We start from the raw sequence: 18,304 nt of genomic DNA, 5'->3' as shown, positions 1-18,304 counted from the left end.
CTTCTTCTGGGATCCCAATTACTCTAATATGGTTTCATCTTATGGTATCACTTATCTCTTGAATTCTGCCCTTGTGATCCAGTAGTTGTTTATCTCTCTTTTTCCTAGCTTCTTAATTTTCCATCATTTGGTCTTCCATATCACTAATTCTCTCTTCTGCCTCATTTTTCCTAGCAGTGAGAGCCTCCATTTTTGATTGCACCTCATTAACAGCCTTTTTGATTTTGACTTGGTTAGATTTTGGTTCTTTTATTTCTCCTGGAAGGGTTTCTCTAATATCTTCCATGCTTTTTTCAAGCCCAGCTAGTATCTTTATAATTGTCATTCTGAACTCTGGTTCTGACATCTTACTAATGTCCGAATTGATTAGGTCCCTGGCAGTCGGTACTGCCTCTTGTTCTTTTTTTTGAGGTGATTTTTCCATCTTGTCATTTTTGCAGAGGAGAATAGGTGAATGAGAGAACAAAATGCTAACAGGGTAAACCGACCCCAGAAAAATATACACTAAGCAAATCAGAAGAGACCTGAAACCGGGGGAAAAGAAAGGGAAAGAAAGAAAAAGATATAAAAAAAAAAAAAAGATCAAATATGATCAGGCTGGTGCATAGATCAGTGCCACACGCTAGATTTTGGGCATATTTTGGTCTGTTAGAAGAAAGTGCCTCCCAAAATTTTAAAGAAAGAAAAACTTATATATGTACAAAAATAAGGGTAAATACAATGAAGGGATGGAATATGACTGTAAAGATGAAAATTATGAAAGATTTTATAGAAGGAATTGATAAGAAGTTGGTTGAAAAAAGAAGAAGAGGAATTAAAAGAAAAAAGGGAGAGAATGTGATCAGGCAGGAGACTAGAACAAAGCCATACACTAGAGATTTAGGGTATATTTTGGTCTGTTAGAAGAAACTGTATCCCAAAATTTTAAAGAGAGAACAACTTATGTATATACCAAAAATAAGGTTAACTACTATGAAGGGATAGAATATGACTCTAAAAATGAAAAATAAAAAAGATTTTTTAAAAAAGGGATTGATAAGATATTGGTTGAAAAAGGGATAAAGAAAAATTCAAGAAAAAAAAATTTGAAAAAATTAACTTTGAAAGACTAAGGAATTGGGGAAGAAAGCCATGAATTCTCTGCTGTATTCCCCTAGCGCTGGAGTTCTGCTGTTCTCATTGATCAGTAAACTTGGTCTTGGCTGGCTGTTCTTTTTTTTTTTTTTTTTTTTAAGATTTTATTTATTTATTTGAGACAGAGAGAATGAGAGACAGAGAGCATGAGAGGGAGGAGGGTCAGAGGGAGAAGCAGACTCCCTGCCGAGCAGGGAGCCCGATGCGGGACTCGATTCCGGGACTCCAGGATCATGACCTGAGCTGAAGGCAGTCGCTTAACCAACTGAGCCACCCAGGCGCCCTTTTTTTTTTTTTTTTTGGCTGGCTGTTCTTGCTGATCTTCTGGGGGAGGGGCCTGTTTCCATGGTTCCTAAATGTCTTTGCCGGAGGCGGAATTGCCCTGCCCCCTCTGGTTCCGGGCTAAGTAATCTGCTCAGGTTTGCTCTCTGGAGCTTTTGTTCCCTGCAAATTTTCCGTACAGCATTGGAGGAAATGGCGGCCTCCCAATCTCTGCCCCGGAGGAGCCAAGAACTCAGGGCCCCACTCTTCAGTGAGCCCCAGAGAAAAGCAGTCCATCACTCCCGTCTCTCCGGTCTCCGTCTGCACTCCGTGCTCATCCGGCCTGTGACCGAGTGTTTTCTATCTCTGGCACACAACCCCGTGTGGAGTTTCCAACCCCAGCAGATCCCTGTGGTGCCCTCCCGCGCTGCTCCTCTCAGGGGAGAAAAGGGAGTCTCCCCAGATCCACCACTTGTTGGGTCCCTGCTGGAAGAGCAGTGGCCCGACTGTGCCGCAGAGCCTGGTTTACAGCAACCCCGAGCTGAGAGCCCGCGCCTCAGCTCCGTCTCTGCAGCTGGCTTCCCTGCTCCAATACCTGGGAGCTCTGCCGCACTCAAGGACCCCTGGTCTTTCTGTGACCCCGAGGGTCCTGAGACCACACTGTCCCAGTGAGGGTTCCACCCCCCGCTTAGCCACTGGAGCTACATCCCTCAGCGGAACTGACTTCTAAAAGTTCCGATTTTGTGCTCCACTGCTCTATGACTTGCCTGTAGCAGCTGACAGAGGCCCCCTCCCCCATCTATCTTCTAGAATATCGCCTCGAATTCACTTCTCTGCACGTCCTACCTTCCAGAAAGTGGTTGCTTTTCTGTTCAGAGAGTTGCTGCTATTCTTTTCTTTGATCTCCTGTTGAGTGAGTAGGTGTTCAGAATGGTTTGATCCCTATCCAGCTGAATTCCTGGGACCAGACCAAATTTAGGTCTCCTACTCCTCCACCATCTTGCTTCTCCCCCCTGGGGCTACTTCAGTTTAATTAAACATTCCAGTTAAAACTCGTTTTGATAACATACAAAGCTAAAATAATCTAGACAATACCCAATATCTTGGGGCAGAATCTGATATCCTTTTAGGTAATGTGGAGGTTTTTCTGATCAAGAAATTTGCCACTAGGTAGGTAACACCTTCTCAAAATAAATTGTTAAAACAAGAAAACCACATTGGTTTTTGATGGGTCTGTTTTCCATTACAGTGCTTCTTTAACCGCCTTCAAAATTTCTGAATTCTTGTTGTAACTTTAGTGTTTAGAAACTCATAAAGGTCTTTAGGGCTTGTCTAAAGAAATTCTTTTTAGGACATCTTGGAAATACAGAGTTGAATTGGACCTGAAAAAGTTACTTAATCTAGTCATCTGTGGGAGGAGGTCTTCAACTCAGTTATTTCAGATGGCTGCTCCCCGTATCTATAAACAAGCAAACAGACCTTTGTTGTTGGAGAATATCTACTTCAGACTTTTTTTTTTCACTCCTGTATAATGCACAAAGGGGCAAAGAAGAAAACCTTTCATGAAAATAGTCTCTCTGTAAAGTATTTACTGAATTTGGTATGCTATTTTGATAGTAATGTTTTTATGGTTTGCCATAAATATTTTTTATTAATGTAACTGATTATATTCCAAAGTTACGTTTTTCTTCTGTTGGCAGCATTTGAGAATTCCTGTAGCCTTTATGCTTCAGAGAAACTCATCTAGTCACTCATGTGAATGTTCATTCTGATTTTGGTACAAAATTATTCTCTAATGGTATCTTTTCTTTAAAGAATGATTATATTTAATGGGTCCCAGCAATAAAAATCACTGTAATGAGGAATAAAAGATTGTAAATAAGAATAACAATGTTATTAATCATCTAAATTAGTTATGGCACATTCCTGTACCTGAAATAATGCTAAAATCCACATTTACTTATAATTAGACATAATACAAACCTTCTCTCATTGTAATAGTTGTCCAAATCCCAATTCAACTTAATTTCATTGACTTTGATTTCTGGACTAAAAGCATTAAGCTTGAACTAGTGAAAAATGTATAATATGTGCATTCAATTAAGAAGTAATTAGATACTCAATCACCCTTACAACACACCAGGGATTAGGGAAGAAAGAAGAAAAATGTGACTCACTGTAGTGTATAAAAGTTTTGTTAATTGGTTTACAGCTAATTGAGATTGAGGAAGTGTCAAAGTATCATAACATAGGTTTACTACTGAACAAACTTAAAAGCTAAGTTTAATGTTTTATGATACTTGGATGCAGAATAATGTAGAAATTACCAAGCTGTATGATTTATTTTAGAGTTCTGATTAAAGTTTATGTATTCATTCTAAGTTAAACATATTAGCGAGTGGTGGAAAGAAAAAGAATTGGGTGCTTTGTTATAGTTCAGACATGGTACTATATTTTATCTCATTTAATCCCCACAACAATCCTGTGAGGCCTGTGTTTTGACTTAGATTTTAGAGATAAACCGAGGCTGAAAGAAGTTGATTAACTTGGTCAAGGTCACAGCCAGTAAAGTACAAAGCAAGGATTCAGACCCAGGTAAGTTTAACTGCAAACCCGGAGCTCTTGTTACTGCACCACATTTCAAATAACAAAGGGCAGAAAGTTATGAAGTCCTTGTATATCTTTGCCTCCTTATCTCTTTTAGATAATTTCCTGGAAATGAGATTTCTGGGAAAAAACACGCATGTTTTCGTTTTTGGTAACATATTGCTAAAATACAGGGTTATGATAATAAGGGTTATGCTAATGATGCAGGCTGGCTGGGTCCCCGAGGACCCAGAGTGGGTCCTGCAGGACCAGCCAACATAGTCCTTGGCTTAGTGCAGGATACAAAGCAAACTCGAGCCAAGACGAAGTGAGAGCAGAGTTCACTGAGGACATAGAGCGAGTGCAGATACAGTGTCTCGGAGACTCGGAAAGGAGAGGAGAGTGAATCTCGTCGTTACTTGGGGTCTGGGGTTTTTACTGGGGATTGTGGTCTGGTGCACATGTCTTCTTAGACATCCAGGAACAAAGATGAGTGTTTAGATGTCCTCCATAAGTCACGTGTGCCCTAGAGCTGGGGTTCTTGGTGAGTCAATGGTCTTGGAAAACATGACCCTGCTTGGTCACTCCTAAGATGTTACCTATTTTGCTGAAGACTCCAAAGAAATCACTAACTCCTTGACCTCTGCAACGAGGACAGACATTATCTGTTACGTGAGGCATGTGGAAGGCAGGGGTATGGGTCCTAGCAAGAATAAAAGCAGAAGGAGCAAAACAAAACAAAAAAACCCCAGCTTTTCATGGGGTCCCTTTATGTATGTACGCTTGTACCATTGATCAGATATTTTATAGAAGTTGTTTCTGCCAATTTTTTTTTTATCATTCAGTATACTTTCCACCTCTTTCTCATCTCCTCTTTCCTCCTCGATTTCTTGAGATGTGTTCATCTTCCATCTACCTCTTGAAATTGCTGTGGCAAGAGTCGCCTTTGATTTCTTTCTTTTTTTGTTCTTTGTTCCCATGTGTCTAAATATGATACATGTTCATGACAAAATTCAAATAATACAGAACAAACTAAAGAAGAAGCAATGATTTCTCAAACCCTCTGTGAGTGACGGCCGTCACCAGGATGTGAACATGAAGGCCCCACAACATAGTGGGGATGTCTCAGGTTCCATTTTGACTCCACCACTAATTAGTAATTAGTTGTGTGATCTTGAAAAAGTTACTAATTTCTCTAAGTTATTTTTTTCCTCAGTTAAGTCCATAAGTACCTCATAGTGTGATTGGGAAGATACAATGAGATAATGTAAAGGGCTTAACATGTTTTTGGTTCACGGTGTAGGTATTCAGTGAATACTTAAACTTTATTGTTATTTTTGTCCATTTGATCTCTTTTTATGCATTTATCTTCTATGGGATATGTAGACATAGAATGTTCCTTAGTGGATTATATTCAGGCTATTTTTCTTTTTCTTTCCTAAAATTTTTATTTTATTTTTTTATTTTAAAGTAATCTCTACACCCAACATGGGGCTTGAATTTACAACTCTGAGATCAAGAGTCACATGTTCTATTGACTGAGCCAGCCAGGCTATCCAGAGGAATTTTTTTTTTTTTTTTTTTTTTTTTAGGTAGGCTCTCTATCCAGTGTGGGGCTTGAACTCATAACTCCGAGATCAGAAGTTGCATGCTCTACCAATTGAGGCAGGCAGGTGCCCCAGGCTGTTTTTCTGTCTGTTTGATAATGTATCTTTTTATACCGTCGAGTTGATATATGCCATACTTTTAAATGATTGCCCTTTAAATAAGTTACCTTTAAGTATGTACCAAAATTTTACTGAGCTGTTCCTCTATTATTATTCATTTAGGTTATTTACAGTATTTTGCTATCAGTCATAGTGTGGTTGATTTATGCAACTATTTCCTTAAAAATTTCTTAGTAACGAGTTACCAGGTCAGAGAGTTTCAATTATAGTACGTATATATGCAGATTGCTCTTCCCAGGAGTTGTATCCATTTATGCTTCCACTAACCACAGTTCTCCTCACCTTCACCACCATTAACTATTTTCAGATTTTTCATCCATGCTCATCTGACTAAAAAGGATAAAAATATGTTACGACATTGAATCTTGTGACTACATGGTTCTATTCCTGAAGTCCCTCTCCTGTTCCATCCACCTGCCTATTCATGAGCATCGCTCACAATGTTTATGGCATTTGTGTATGTTTCAGTGTTTGGTAGGACAAGATCCCTTACCTAGCCCCTCCTGCAGAATTTTCCTGGCTATTTTCTTCCCCTGTGGCATCCCCCCCCCCCCCACTGTATTCACATGCTTAATTCTTCCAGATAATCTATAGGGTCATTTTATCAGATGGGTTGAAATAAAGAGTAAAAGAAAGGGGGTGTGTGAAAAGAGTTTGAGAAAAGAAAAAAAGAATCTTGTTAGAATATTTCATTTGGATTGCACTGAATATATAATTTTAAGGAGAATTGGTATCGAATCTTTCTATCAAGGAACAATGCATAGGTCGGTGCTTATTAAAAGTTTTTATGTTCTTCATTCATTGGATGGTTCTCTCGTCACGACTAGACTTATTACAGATGTGTGTGCACTTGGGCTCTAGAGTCAGCTTTGGGTGTGGCTTGATGGGGAACTTGGCATCACCACTTACTCCACAACTTGGGCAAGTTAATGATATACTCTGTGAGCCTCAGTGTCCTCATCTATGATGTAAAGATACTAAGAGTAATAACCTCCTAGAGAGGTTGTGAGGATTAAATGAAATAAGGTAAAATGCACAGCGTGGTGCCTAGCTGAGGTTAGCGTTCAACAAATGTGAGCTATTACTATTATTATTTTCTTTTTCTTTCTTTACTGTTATTGTTACTGCTGTCATTATTGATTTTGATTAGTGTCATTTTCCATTATATTTTTCTATGGGTTAATATTTCTTCATTGAACAAATAATTGCTTAGGTTTGTCCTTGGCTTTCTTAACTGACCTTTCACATAGTTTCCAGTAACATTTTAGCTGATTATTTTGAATTTTTTAAACAGACCATGATCACATATGTAAATAATGACAGTCTTCTCCTTTCTAATTTCAGTACTTACCACACCATATAGTACTTTCAGAATAATGTTAAATAATTTGGCACCCCTTTCTTATTTCTGATATGCTTTGATTTCTCTTTCCAAATACAATGGCATTTTCCTCACTCTTTTCTTTGAATCTTCAAATGCATTGGACACTCCTGACCTCTTCCTTTCTCTTCCTCCTTTCTCTCTTTCTTTCCTTCCTCATGACCTGATGTTATTAGTGGGTATGTTGGGGGGGGGGAAAGGTGGCCATGCATCCTTGTTTGTCATGGAAGGACATTTATTTTTAGCCTTCTGTTTTGTGTATGGTGGCATTCTAGGGGCTGTGTGAAAATAAGAACATAATCAGACATATATAGACTCTCCCTAAAGGGGCTTACAGCCTAATGTTGGTAGTAAATCAGGTACATGGCTAATTCCAAATTAAAACAGCATATAAAAACTCCCCCAGGAAAGTGTTCTTTTAGTGTACAGGACAAAGAGACCATTCTGAGAGAGAGAATCCTCATGTATAACATATTCCTATTTCTTTTTTTTTTTTTTAAGATTTTATTTATTTGAGAGAGCCAGAGAGAGAGCACGAGCAGGGGGAGAGGCAAAGGGAGGGGCAGAGGGAGAAGCAGGCTTCCTGCTGAGCAGGGAGCCTGACGCAGGGCTCAATCCCAGGACCCTGGGATCATGACCTGAGCTGAAGGCAGATGCTTAACTGACTGAACCACCCAGGCACCCCTCTCCCTATTTCTTAAAAGATTCTTATTTTGGAGATTTTACCCTGAATTATCTTACTTAAGGAGGGAAGCTTTAATGTGTTATCAGTGAGCTGAGCCAGACTAACACTTAGGTCAGTCCTGAGACCTGCAGTGACCTCTGAAGTAGGGCACGTGGGCATGCGTGCCTTTTTATTATTTTATTATGTTTTTTTTTTTTAATTTTACGTGCTAGTTTATTTTTGATAGCTTTTCAGGAAATTCTCCCAGTAGTGATTTGATTTGCACTCATTCCCTAGGGTCTCTTCATGGAAGGTAATTTAAGGTTCAGAAATACTCACATGTGAAAGATAGCATCTGTTACAATTATACTGAAATACCAGATGATTTAGAGGACTTCTTAGGATATGGCCATACTTCAGGGTCTCGTTATGAACAGTGATCATCGTATAACAGAACATTCTTTTTTAGAGTTAAGCTTTCTTATTTTTTATATATACATAAATGGGTATTTGAAGGAAGTCCCAAAGGGGAGCAGGGAGCAAGTCAGTCTGATTGCCTTTGTATGTTGAAAGTATCATTTCTTTAGATGGCTTTTCTGAATAAATATATATTCTGATTATCAAGTAATATAGTTATGGTAGAAACTTGAGAAAATACACAAATGTATAAAAAAGAACTTTTGTATCACATAATGGTAATCCATTGATTGTAGGCAATTAATTTTGTTTTCCACCACAAATTGCATTAAAATAACAGGAAAGGTTTTTTTGTGTGTGTGTGTTTTTTTTTTTTTTTAAGTGCACAAACCTCCAAGGATAGAGAAAACAAAAGAGACAGCAGCAAAAATACTTTGGAAGCTGGAAGCAGATGGTTGTGACGTGACAGACTTAGCAGATGTGAGGAACAAGCCTGTTTACGTGATAATCTCTCAAAATCTCAGGAATTGGTGGCAACAGATAATCTCTAGAAGTTGGAGTGAGAGGAGGCTGGAATCCTGTGTAGTTAAAAGCTGATGAAGAGAGAATCTGCCTATTAGGGGACCTAGGTGCAATTGAGTATCAGGATACCTCTCTGAAAAATAGGATAATTAAATAATATCCTCATGTCTTGTGTTTGGTCCTCCCCGACTTGGCCTCCAGGACACTGGCAGAAAGGCCTCTACTCTCTAGACTGGGGGCTGGAAGGGTCTTTCTGGAGAATCTGAGGAACCCCAGGGACTTCTTAATGAAATGGCCCAGCTGGTACTTCTATGGTGAAGGCAGGACAGATAAATAAGTGCCTTCTGTGTGCTCGGAGCCTCCACTCTGGATTTTTGTTGTGGTGGTGGTGGTGGTGTTTTTATGGTGGTGGTTCCCATTCTTAGGTATGAACAGTTACGGACATTTGAAGAAGGCATATAATACATAAGAACCCAAAACAAATAGAAGAAGGCAAGATATAAGAAATAAATACTTAGGAAAAGTTCAAAAAAGTGATCATATCTTCAGAGAGGTAAGGGAAGAGATTGCAACCATGAAACAGGAACTGGATGCTGTGAAGAAAAGGAATATTCTAAAAAGCTTTTGGAAACCGAAAACATGATAGCAGGAATGAAAACTTCTATAGTAGAATCAGAAAGCAGAACTGAAATTTCTTAGAAAATAGAGCAAAACCAGGAGATAAGAAAATTGGAGAACCTGCGCAGGAGGTCCATTGTCCAAATAATCAGAAAACGAGAGAGAGAACAGAGAAAATAGAGGAGAGGAAGCAGCAACAAAATCATTTAAACATTTTCTCAGGACTCATGGACATACATTTACAGTTTGAAAGGACCCATTGAATTTCCAGCACGGTTGATCGAAATGCAAGGCACTACCATTGTGAAATTCCTAGACACGGAGGGAGGAATTACAGGGAGAAAAAACATTGAAAGAACCTGAAATTTGAACATCAGACTAATAGCAACACTGGAAGCCAAACGTCAAGCATGAATTCTGAGTGAAAATTACAACTGATCTAGAATTTTTTACCCAGTCAAACTTACAGTAGTCATTTTTAAATATCAAGATCATTGAAGATTATTTCCTAGGAAGCTACTAGAAGATATGCGTCACCAAAATGGGGAAAACAGATGGGGAATTTGGGAACCAGGAGATCCGGCAAAGGAGATGCCCAGAATGTTTGTGAAGTAGGGTTGTAGGGATGGAGTCTTGAGTCCAGATGTGAGCAAATGAGAAGGTTCTAGAAATTGATGGTATGATATGCCTTTAACTTCCTGAGTGTCTGAGGATTGGGAGGTAATTTTGGATTCAGTACATAGAAAACTAAGGTGGAAAAACCCCAAGATAATCACAGTTATTCACTCCAGAAGGGGAAAAGAAGTGCAGGAAGAAAATGATACATTAATACACATAATTCAGCTCTGGATAAGATTTACATCATCACAATAATGGGAAGAATAGAATAGAAACTGATCCAGCCATAGTTACTACATAACTGTATTGGAAGGATGGAGTGAAGGAAGGGTTTATATGCATGTGGGTGGTGTGTGTGTGTGTGGCGGGGAGGGGGTGGGTGTCTGACAGGAGGAAGGAGGGTCAAATCTTCATTCTCCATGGGGAAAGTCAAGAGACAATACTAAAAATGGAAAAGGAGTAATACAATTACACTATTTAGCTCTTTGGTGTAAATGAAATAATCAGTTAAAAGAGTTGAGGAAATTGGTGGCATAAGAGACAGGGACCTGCTAGTTTTCATAAGAAACATTCTAAAACTATTTAACCCTTTATGTGAATGTGTAATTTTGATACAAATTTTTAAAAATTAAAATTATATAATGAAGTTGCCCCTGTCATTTTGTTATACTTTTTAATGTATGTACACACACACACACACACACTTGATTTTCTTGGAGTGCTTGCTATGGGCCAGATACTGCATTGGACCTTGGGAACACAGTGCAAATGAGATCAAGTGTAATTTCCTTCCATGAAAACTTTCTCTGAAATTCTGAAAAGTAAATTTTGAACACATGCTATGGAAAATAATAGGCCATAGCATAGTTCAACTTTCAGCTCGTGAGATGTCTGTAGAATCAACCTAAATCCTCACTAGTAGCTCAATTATGTGCCTGCGACTCACTGTTGTCACCTTTTATCTGTTGTCCTGTTACATTCTCACACAACCCTATGAAGGTTCTATCTGGTTCTGCTATCATCCGAAGCTCAGAAGGGGTGAGTAGATTGCCTAAAATCTCACAGCAAGTTGGTGGCAGAGCTGGGATTTGAACCTTGGTCTCCCTGATTCCAAATCCATACCGCAGATTGCAATCGGTTGAAATATTTTCCCAGGTAACTTGTTCTCTGCAGTGAACAAGATCAAGCATCCATCTTTGGGGGGAGCTAACATAAAGATCATCCTCACAGTGCCTTGTTGAGGAGAATAAGCCCAACAAGCAGGGGGCATTATTATCTTTAGTTTCTTCTTGAGGGAGATTTTAGCAGAGTGAGTACCTAAATTTACCAGGAAGAGTCCACACTCTGGTAGACCAGAATTCACTTAGCATCTGTTGAGAACCATTTACATCAGACCCTTAGAACTTCAAAATGAACGAGACACCAACGGGCATGTGCATCTCTTGCACTCTGGGTGTATGAACATTCAGTGTTAAAACGCTTTGTGTTAAGACCTGAATTTGTATGATTAGGGAGACTGCATATTAACTATCTTTTGTTTAATTGGTATTTTGGACCATGATAGTTTAATTTTTAGAATGGCTTCATATATTCTTAAAATGAAATTTCGTTACTCTGGTAAACTTGGAATATATATTCCTGTCGACTAGCCTTTTCCAAAAGTGTTCTGCAGAGCCATTAAGATACCCATTAAGATGTTTGTTAAGTCAAGAGCTGATAGTCTACAAATTTGGAGAATCCTGAATATCATAACCTCCTTTAGGAGATTTACAGTGCACATTAGCATGTTAGGTGGTTTTGTATATAAGAACTCTGAGGTGGTTTTACATATAAGAACCATATGTTACTGTATTTAACCAGAGTTTCCAGTTTTGTTTTGTTTTTTTTTGAACACGGAGTCATTTTTCCAACTAATTTTTACTTACGTGGAACACATTTTAGGTAATGGGGGACTCCAGGTTATTTTTCTTTTGCAGAAAATGTATACATCATGACCTTTAGGCTCCTTTTAGCTCTGAAATGCTGTGGCTTCACAATTTTGATTATCAGTTTCATTTGAGACACTTTGACTTAAAATTTGCTGGGTTATAATTGTCAAATATATACCCAAAGTCCTATTTTACCTTTTAAGTTCTATCTGAGATCTTAAAGATTTGATTAGGACTATATCTTCTTTGAAATGTAGTTTGGAAAAATATACCCCAAATTACAAATACTTTCTAATAAATTGTTCCAGAAATTGCATGTATCTGTATGTACATATGCATATGTGGGCAGACACGTGTATGTGTGTATGTATAATACATCCATACACACATAGCCTATGTGGACATTTTTCAAGTACTCTATTGTGTCCTACTCTATACTTGATTAAGGAAGGAAGTCATTTAATTGCTGCAGTGAATATCCCGACACAAAATCTTCGTATGATTGGATGGTTTATCTGTACAGTAAGCTTCTAGGAATATAATTTCAGGTCAGAAAGTATATGCATCTGAATTTTAATAGGTATTTATTGTCCAAAAGAGTGGACCAGTTAATGTGCAGCACCTATATGAAAGTTGGTTTTGCCACTCCCATGCTGGCAATAGATGTTATTGAACTAAAATCTTAGCTGGTTTTTTTTTTTCCTAAATGGGAAATTCACTATCTCAAAAAAGACTATGTGTCATGTATTATTTTGTATTTATTATTTATCCATTTACTTAATAGAATTGCAAAGTTATTTGGGGGCTAGCAAGAAGTGGTCTTTGTGTGCAAGCAGTTACCATCTGTGATTAATATACATGAAGTTAATGACAATAACTTAAAGCTGAATTTTATTATTAAACATGGTACAGAAATGTTTAGTAGTTCAAGCATTTACTTCTGTTGAAAATATTTCTGTGAAATTTTGCACTAGTAGATTCTGCCACAGAAATAAAATGATGGTAGACTTTATGGGAAAATTGCAGAGATGACAAACGAGCATGAAGATATTTTTGAAATTTCCACATTTTCTTATGAAATCTTGTTCTCACTGTCTCTTGTGGGACTGCAAAAAAGACTTTTCGGTCTGCTGTGGAGGGATGTCAGTAACATAACTGATTCATTCTTTTTGCCTCAAGGAGGAAGACAATGATCCTATAGTGCCCTTCGATGAGAAACGGAAACTTTTGAGCTGCAGCTACAGTTTATCCTCAAAGCCTGCATTGTTTGTCTTCATCTAATCCAGCTTTGATGGACATCTGTGACGGTTGCCTCTACACATGCTCTAATGAAATATTAGAAATGGCTGTACCTTCAAAAGAAACCCAATATTCTATATTCACACCACTGCTGCTAGGACTCAGATTTTTGCACATACTGTTTATTGCTTATGTGTAGAAGAAATGAAACTAGTTTTCAGAGTTGTTATTAATATGAATATATATCATGCATTAATACTGAGACAGGAAAAATACACTCCCAGTGTTAGCGATCCTTCATTTCCTGTCTCTGAGAGAAAATTCACTCATTCAGAGAATAATGTAATTCTTGATAATAAATAAGAGTTTTGATCAGGAACAGCATACGGCTTGGAAATGGAATGTGAAGGATTAGTAAAAGTCTTATCTCATGTTGTTTCTCAGCCCTCATGCCACAATTAATGTCAGGCTGGTTATTATACAAAACAATTTGGGAGTTAATGCAAGAACAAAATCACTTTATATATTTCTCAAAGGATGAAATTGAATGTTTGAATCTAATTCTATTTATTTGACATATTAGAAGCTCTGGTTTCTAGGAGTTTGAGAAAGGCATAAAAATAGGATTAAAAGTAAGTGGGTACAACATGCCAGAAAATAGCTTTATTTTCCATGGTAGAAACATAAATTTAATAGTATCCTATAATAACTTAGTGTTGTACATTTTGTAAGACCTTAAAATATTTTATTCTATGGATTTTACTTTAGTATGTTGAGACATTGCTTTCCAAGATAATCAACAATATATTTTAATTAATTTTAAGTGCTACTGGCAAATGTAAGCATATATGCTTAGAAGCAGTTAGATGTGACGGAATGAAATAATTTATGTAAAGCAGTAGAGTGCCTGGCATAAAGCAAGTACTCAATAAATGTTATTTGTTGTTATAATTATTGTAAAACTAAAGACTTCATAGTCCTAATTTGGAGGGATTTGGGGATGCACAATGTCTAAGTTAGAAATCATACAGGTGCAAGAAGTATGTGTTGGGTAGATTTTAGATATTAGATGTGTTGGGTAGAGGCTGTAATAATGAAAGCATTAAATACAAATAAAAATCACACCGAGTATCCCTGAAAATGGCAGCAAAGGAAGATCCTGGTAGAGCCTTGTGCAGGGAGAGAATGGATGGGCATGGCAGCAGAGTTAGGAAAAGCGTCGGGGCTTGTGAAGGTTTGGGGTCTGCCCTGAGCCCCGCACCACAGGAGGGCAGCATCGGACAGAGCCTCTAAGAAGTGGAGAGAAGCCCTGGATTCTTCTTTCTGTAGTTTCTCCTATGCAAAAATGAAGAAATGGCAAAGCATGGTTGCAAAAACTGTAGCATATTTGAAGACTTCTCTCTTCTCAACCAAAACATGCCACACACGCCTAACATGGGTTGTAGGTGTTGCCTCATTAGTAGTTGACATCTAAAGATGACCTCCGAAGATTTCATTTTCTTGTGCATGAGAAGCCAGTCAAAAGGTGCCCCGGCACTCTTTTGGTAGAGCCTGTGTTTGGGGCCTGAAAGCAGGGTGCAGGTACCCAGCCTCTGCCCCTGATGCTGTTGTTGGTACTGAGCAGCTAGGGGATCGTCTTGGACTTAACTTCTGCTGCTTCCTGTAGTCTCCAACCGTCTGTCCCTGAAAACCACAAAATAAACATAACAATTCAAATGACCTGTAGGGAAATATCTCGTTGCCCATATTTCCCCCTCCAATGTTTTTTAATTGAAGCAATCAAATTTATTTACCATCTATGTTTTGAGTCAAAAGACTGACATGAACTACTTGATTCAGCTTATGGTAGCCATTGGCAAGGTTGTGTGGAGGCTTACTAATCTTTAATATAGGAAAGCCCTTCTTCCTTCCACACTTTGGTACCTCAGACTCAGAATATGAATGCTGGTGAGAGTATGCTTGTGTAGGAATGAATTTGAAAGTGTAATTTGTAAATCAACACAAGTGCAAATAACTGATCTCAAATCTATCCTGCTTTGATGGTGTCATGGGAAAGAAAGTAAAAGGTATGTAATGGGCCCTGAAATTGAGGAAGGAGCCTCTCAAAGCAAAAGTGTGTGTGTGTTGGGGTGTAGGAGGAAGTTAACTTGGGATAAATGACAAATTTCACGGATCTTGAAATGTATTTTAGGGTGGATTTGTTTACCTAACAGGGAAAAAAAGCGCAACAAGCTGAGGTGCTTTTTCACATAGCTTACACATCTGAAAGTGTCTCTGATTCATGGTGATTAATGTACCTGATGGTGTGTAAAGTAATATTGTCCTCAGAAGTTTTGTCAATTAAGATAATTTGAGTCTTTTCTGTAGTTGGTCAGTTGAGCTAAAGGCTTGCCAATATTGTCGCTCTTTCAAAAAACTAGCATTTGGTTTTCTTGGTTGTCTCTGCTGTGTTTCTATTCTCTATTTCATTAAGTTTTTCTCTAATCTTTATTATTTCCTTTCCGCTCGCTTTGGGTTTGGTTTGTGATTTTTCTAATATCTTAAGGTGGAAGATGAGGTTATTGGTTTGAGATCTTTTTTTTTTAATAAAGCCATTTACAGTTATAAAATTTTCTCTAAGCATTGCTTTCTGCTTCATCTTATAAGTTTTGTTTGCTATGTTTTTGCTTTCTTTATCTCAAAGTATTTTCTAATTTGCCTTGTGATTTTTTCTTTTACTTAATGATTATTTAGGTGTGTGTTGGTTAATTCCCACATATTTATGAATTCCCAAATTTCTGTTCTTGATACATAATTTCCTTCCATTGTGGTGAGAGGACTAACTCTGCATGTTCTCAATCCTTTTAAATCTGTTGAGGCTTGTTTTATGGCCTAGAATGTGGTTTATCCTGGAGATGGTTCTATGTGCACCTGGGAAGAATGTGTATTCTGCTATTGTTGATGTGTTCTGTAGATGTCTATTAGGTCTGGTTGGTTTATGATGTTGTTCATGTGTTCTGTTTTGTTGATCTTCCTATTTCTATTATTGAAAATAGGATATTGATGACTCCAACTATTATTTTTGAATTATCTATTTTTCCTTTCATTTCTGTCAGCTTTTTCTTCAGGCATTTTGGGCTCTATTGCTAGGTGCATATATGTTTCTAATTTTCATATCTTTCTGAAGGAGTTCTCCTTATATTATTATAAAATGTCCTTCTTTATCTCTAGAAATCTGTTTTGCTTTAAAAAGTACCTTGTAAGATATTAGTATAGCCATTACAGCTTTCTTATGGTTGCTATTTGCATGATCTGTCTTTTCCATTCTTTCACTTTCAGTGTATTTGTATTTTTGAATCTAAAGTGTGTCTCCTTTTTTTTTTTTTTTAAGATTTTATTTATTTATTTGACAGAGAGAGACACAGCGAGAGAGAGAACACAAGCAGGGGGAGTGGGAGAGGGAGAAGCAGACTCCCCGCGGAGCAGGGAGCCCGATGTGGGGCTCGATCCAGGACCCTGGGATCGACCTGAGCCAAAGACAGACGCTTAATGACTGAGCTACCCAGGCCCCCTAAAGTGTGTCTCCTGTAGACAACTTAAAGTTGGATCTTGTTTTTTCATCCAGCCTAACAATCTCTCTGACTTTTGATTGTATTGTTTAACCCATTCACGTTTAGTGTTACTGTTGATGTAGTTGGATTTATGTCTGCCAATTTGCTTTCTGTTTCCTACACGTCTCCATGTCTTTGTTGTTCTTCTGTCCCTCCTTTATTGCTTTCTTTTGCATTAAGTGAATATTTTCCATTGTACTATTTCAGTTACTTTAATGATTTTTTTCTTTTACTTTCTTTGGACTTTATTTTCTTAGTGGCTGCTCTAGAGCTTACCATATATATATATTTTTTTAAGTTTATGTATTTATTTATTTAGAGAGCATGAGCAGGGGGAGGGGCAAAGGGAGAGGGAGGGCAAGAATCCCAAGCAGATTCCATGCTGAACTTGGAGCCTGACATGGAGCTCAGTTCCATGACCCTGAGTCACGACCTAAGCCAAAACCAAGACTCGTATACTTAACCAACTGAGCCACTGGGGTGCCCCATAGAGCTTACCATATACATGTAATTCATCAGAATCTACTTCAGATTTATACTAACTTGATCACAGTGAGATCAGAAATATTACCTTTATATTTCTCTATTCACTCTTCTTCCTTTTTGTGCTATTACTGTTTTATATATTACATATATATATCCTACAAATCCAACAATATATTGTTATAATTATTACTTTATAGAATTGTTTGTCTATTAAGCGAAGCAAAGAAAGGACAAGTAGAATTTCTTATTTATAGAATTTCTTATAAAGTTAGCCTTCTTATTTATCATTTCTCGTTCTTTATTTGGCCCTGTGGATTCACATTGCCCTCTGTGTAATTTTCTTACTCCATTTTCTTACTTTGTTTTCACCTACCTCCTATGTTATTATTGTCAAATATGTTACATTTCTGTATGTCATAAGCCTAATAGTGCAATTATATAATACTGTTTTATACAGCTGCTTTTTAAATAAGAAATGGAAGAAATATGCACTTATACTGTCTTTTATAATTACATAATTACTTTTACCAGTGCTCTTTGGTTTCTGGTATGGATTCATATTGCTGTCTGGGGTCACTTGGTTTCAAACTGAAGGTTTTCATGTAAGGCAAGTCTACTAGCAACAGATTCTTTTTGTTTATGTGGGAATATATTTATTTTACCTTTATGTGTGAAAGATAGTTTGTTGTATATAAGATTCTTGATTAACAGTTTTTTTTCTTTTAGCACTTTGAGTATGATACCTCGCTGCCTTTTGGCCTCCACTGTTTCCATTGTTTCTCATGAGATGTCAGCCATTAAACTTTTTTTTTTAAAGATTTTATTTATTTATTAGGGAGAGAGAGAGAGCACAAGCAGGGGGAGTGGCAGGCAGAGGGAGAAGCAGGCTCCTTGCTGAGCAGGGAGCCTGATGTGGAACTTGATCCCAGGACCCTGGGATCATGACCTGAGCCGAAGGCAGACGCTTAACCAACTGAGCCACCCAGGTGTCCCAGATGTCAGCCATTAAACTTAATGGGGTTTCCTTCTACATGACAAATCATTTTTATGTTGCTGCTATCAAATTCTTCTTTTTTTTCCCTGCCCTTCCTGTTACCTGCCCTCTCTTACGCATTCTTACTATGATGTGTCTG

General features: G+C 37.8%; 1 protein-coding gene across 2 annotated transcripts in view; it reads left to right on the top strand.

Moving 5' to 3' along the window:
* The window catches only part of CA8 (carbonic anhydrase 8), a 94,378-nt gene extending 78,054 nt beyond the window's left edge, over window positions 1–16,324 (top strand). For both annotated transcript variants that reach the window (XM_035011209.1, XM_035011208.1), the window contains one exon: window positions 13,036–16,324. In XM_035011209.1, the coding sequence (XP_034867100.1) occupies window positions 13,036–13,137 (102 nt within the window). In that variant the 3' untranslated portion in view covers window positions 13,138–16,324. The remainder of the gene's footprint in view (window positions 1–13,035) is intronic.
* The last annotated feature ends 1,980 nt before the right edge of the window (window positions 16,325–18,304 follow it).

Source organism: Mirounga leonina, unplaced genomic scaffold, assembly GCF_011800145.1.
Source record: "Mirounga leonina isolate KUSES-001 unplaced genomic scaffold, KU_Mleo_1.0 Mir_165, whole genome shotgun sequence".
Lineage (NCBI taxonomy): Eukaryota > Metazoa > Chordata > Mammalia > Carnivora > Phocidae > Mirounga > Mirounga leonina.
Note: the sequence above shows the minus strand (reverse complement) of the source record. Positions and strands in the feature narration are given on the sequence as shown.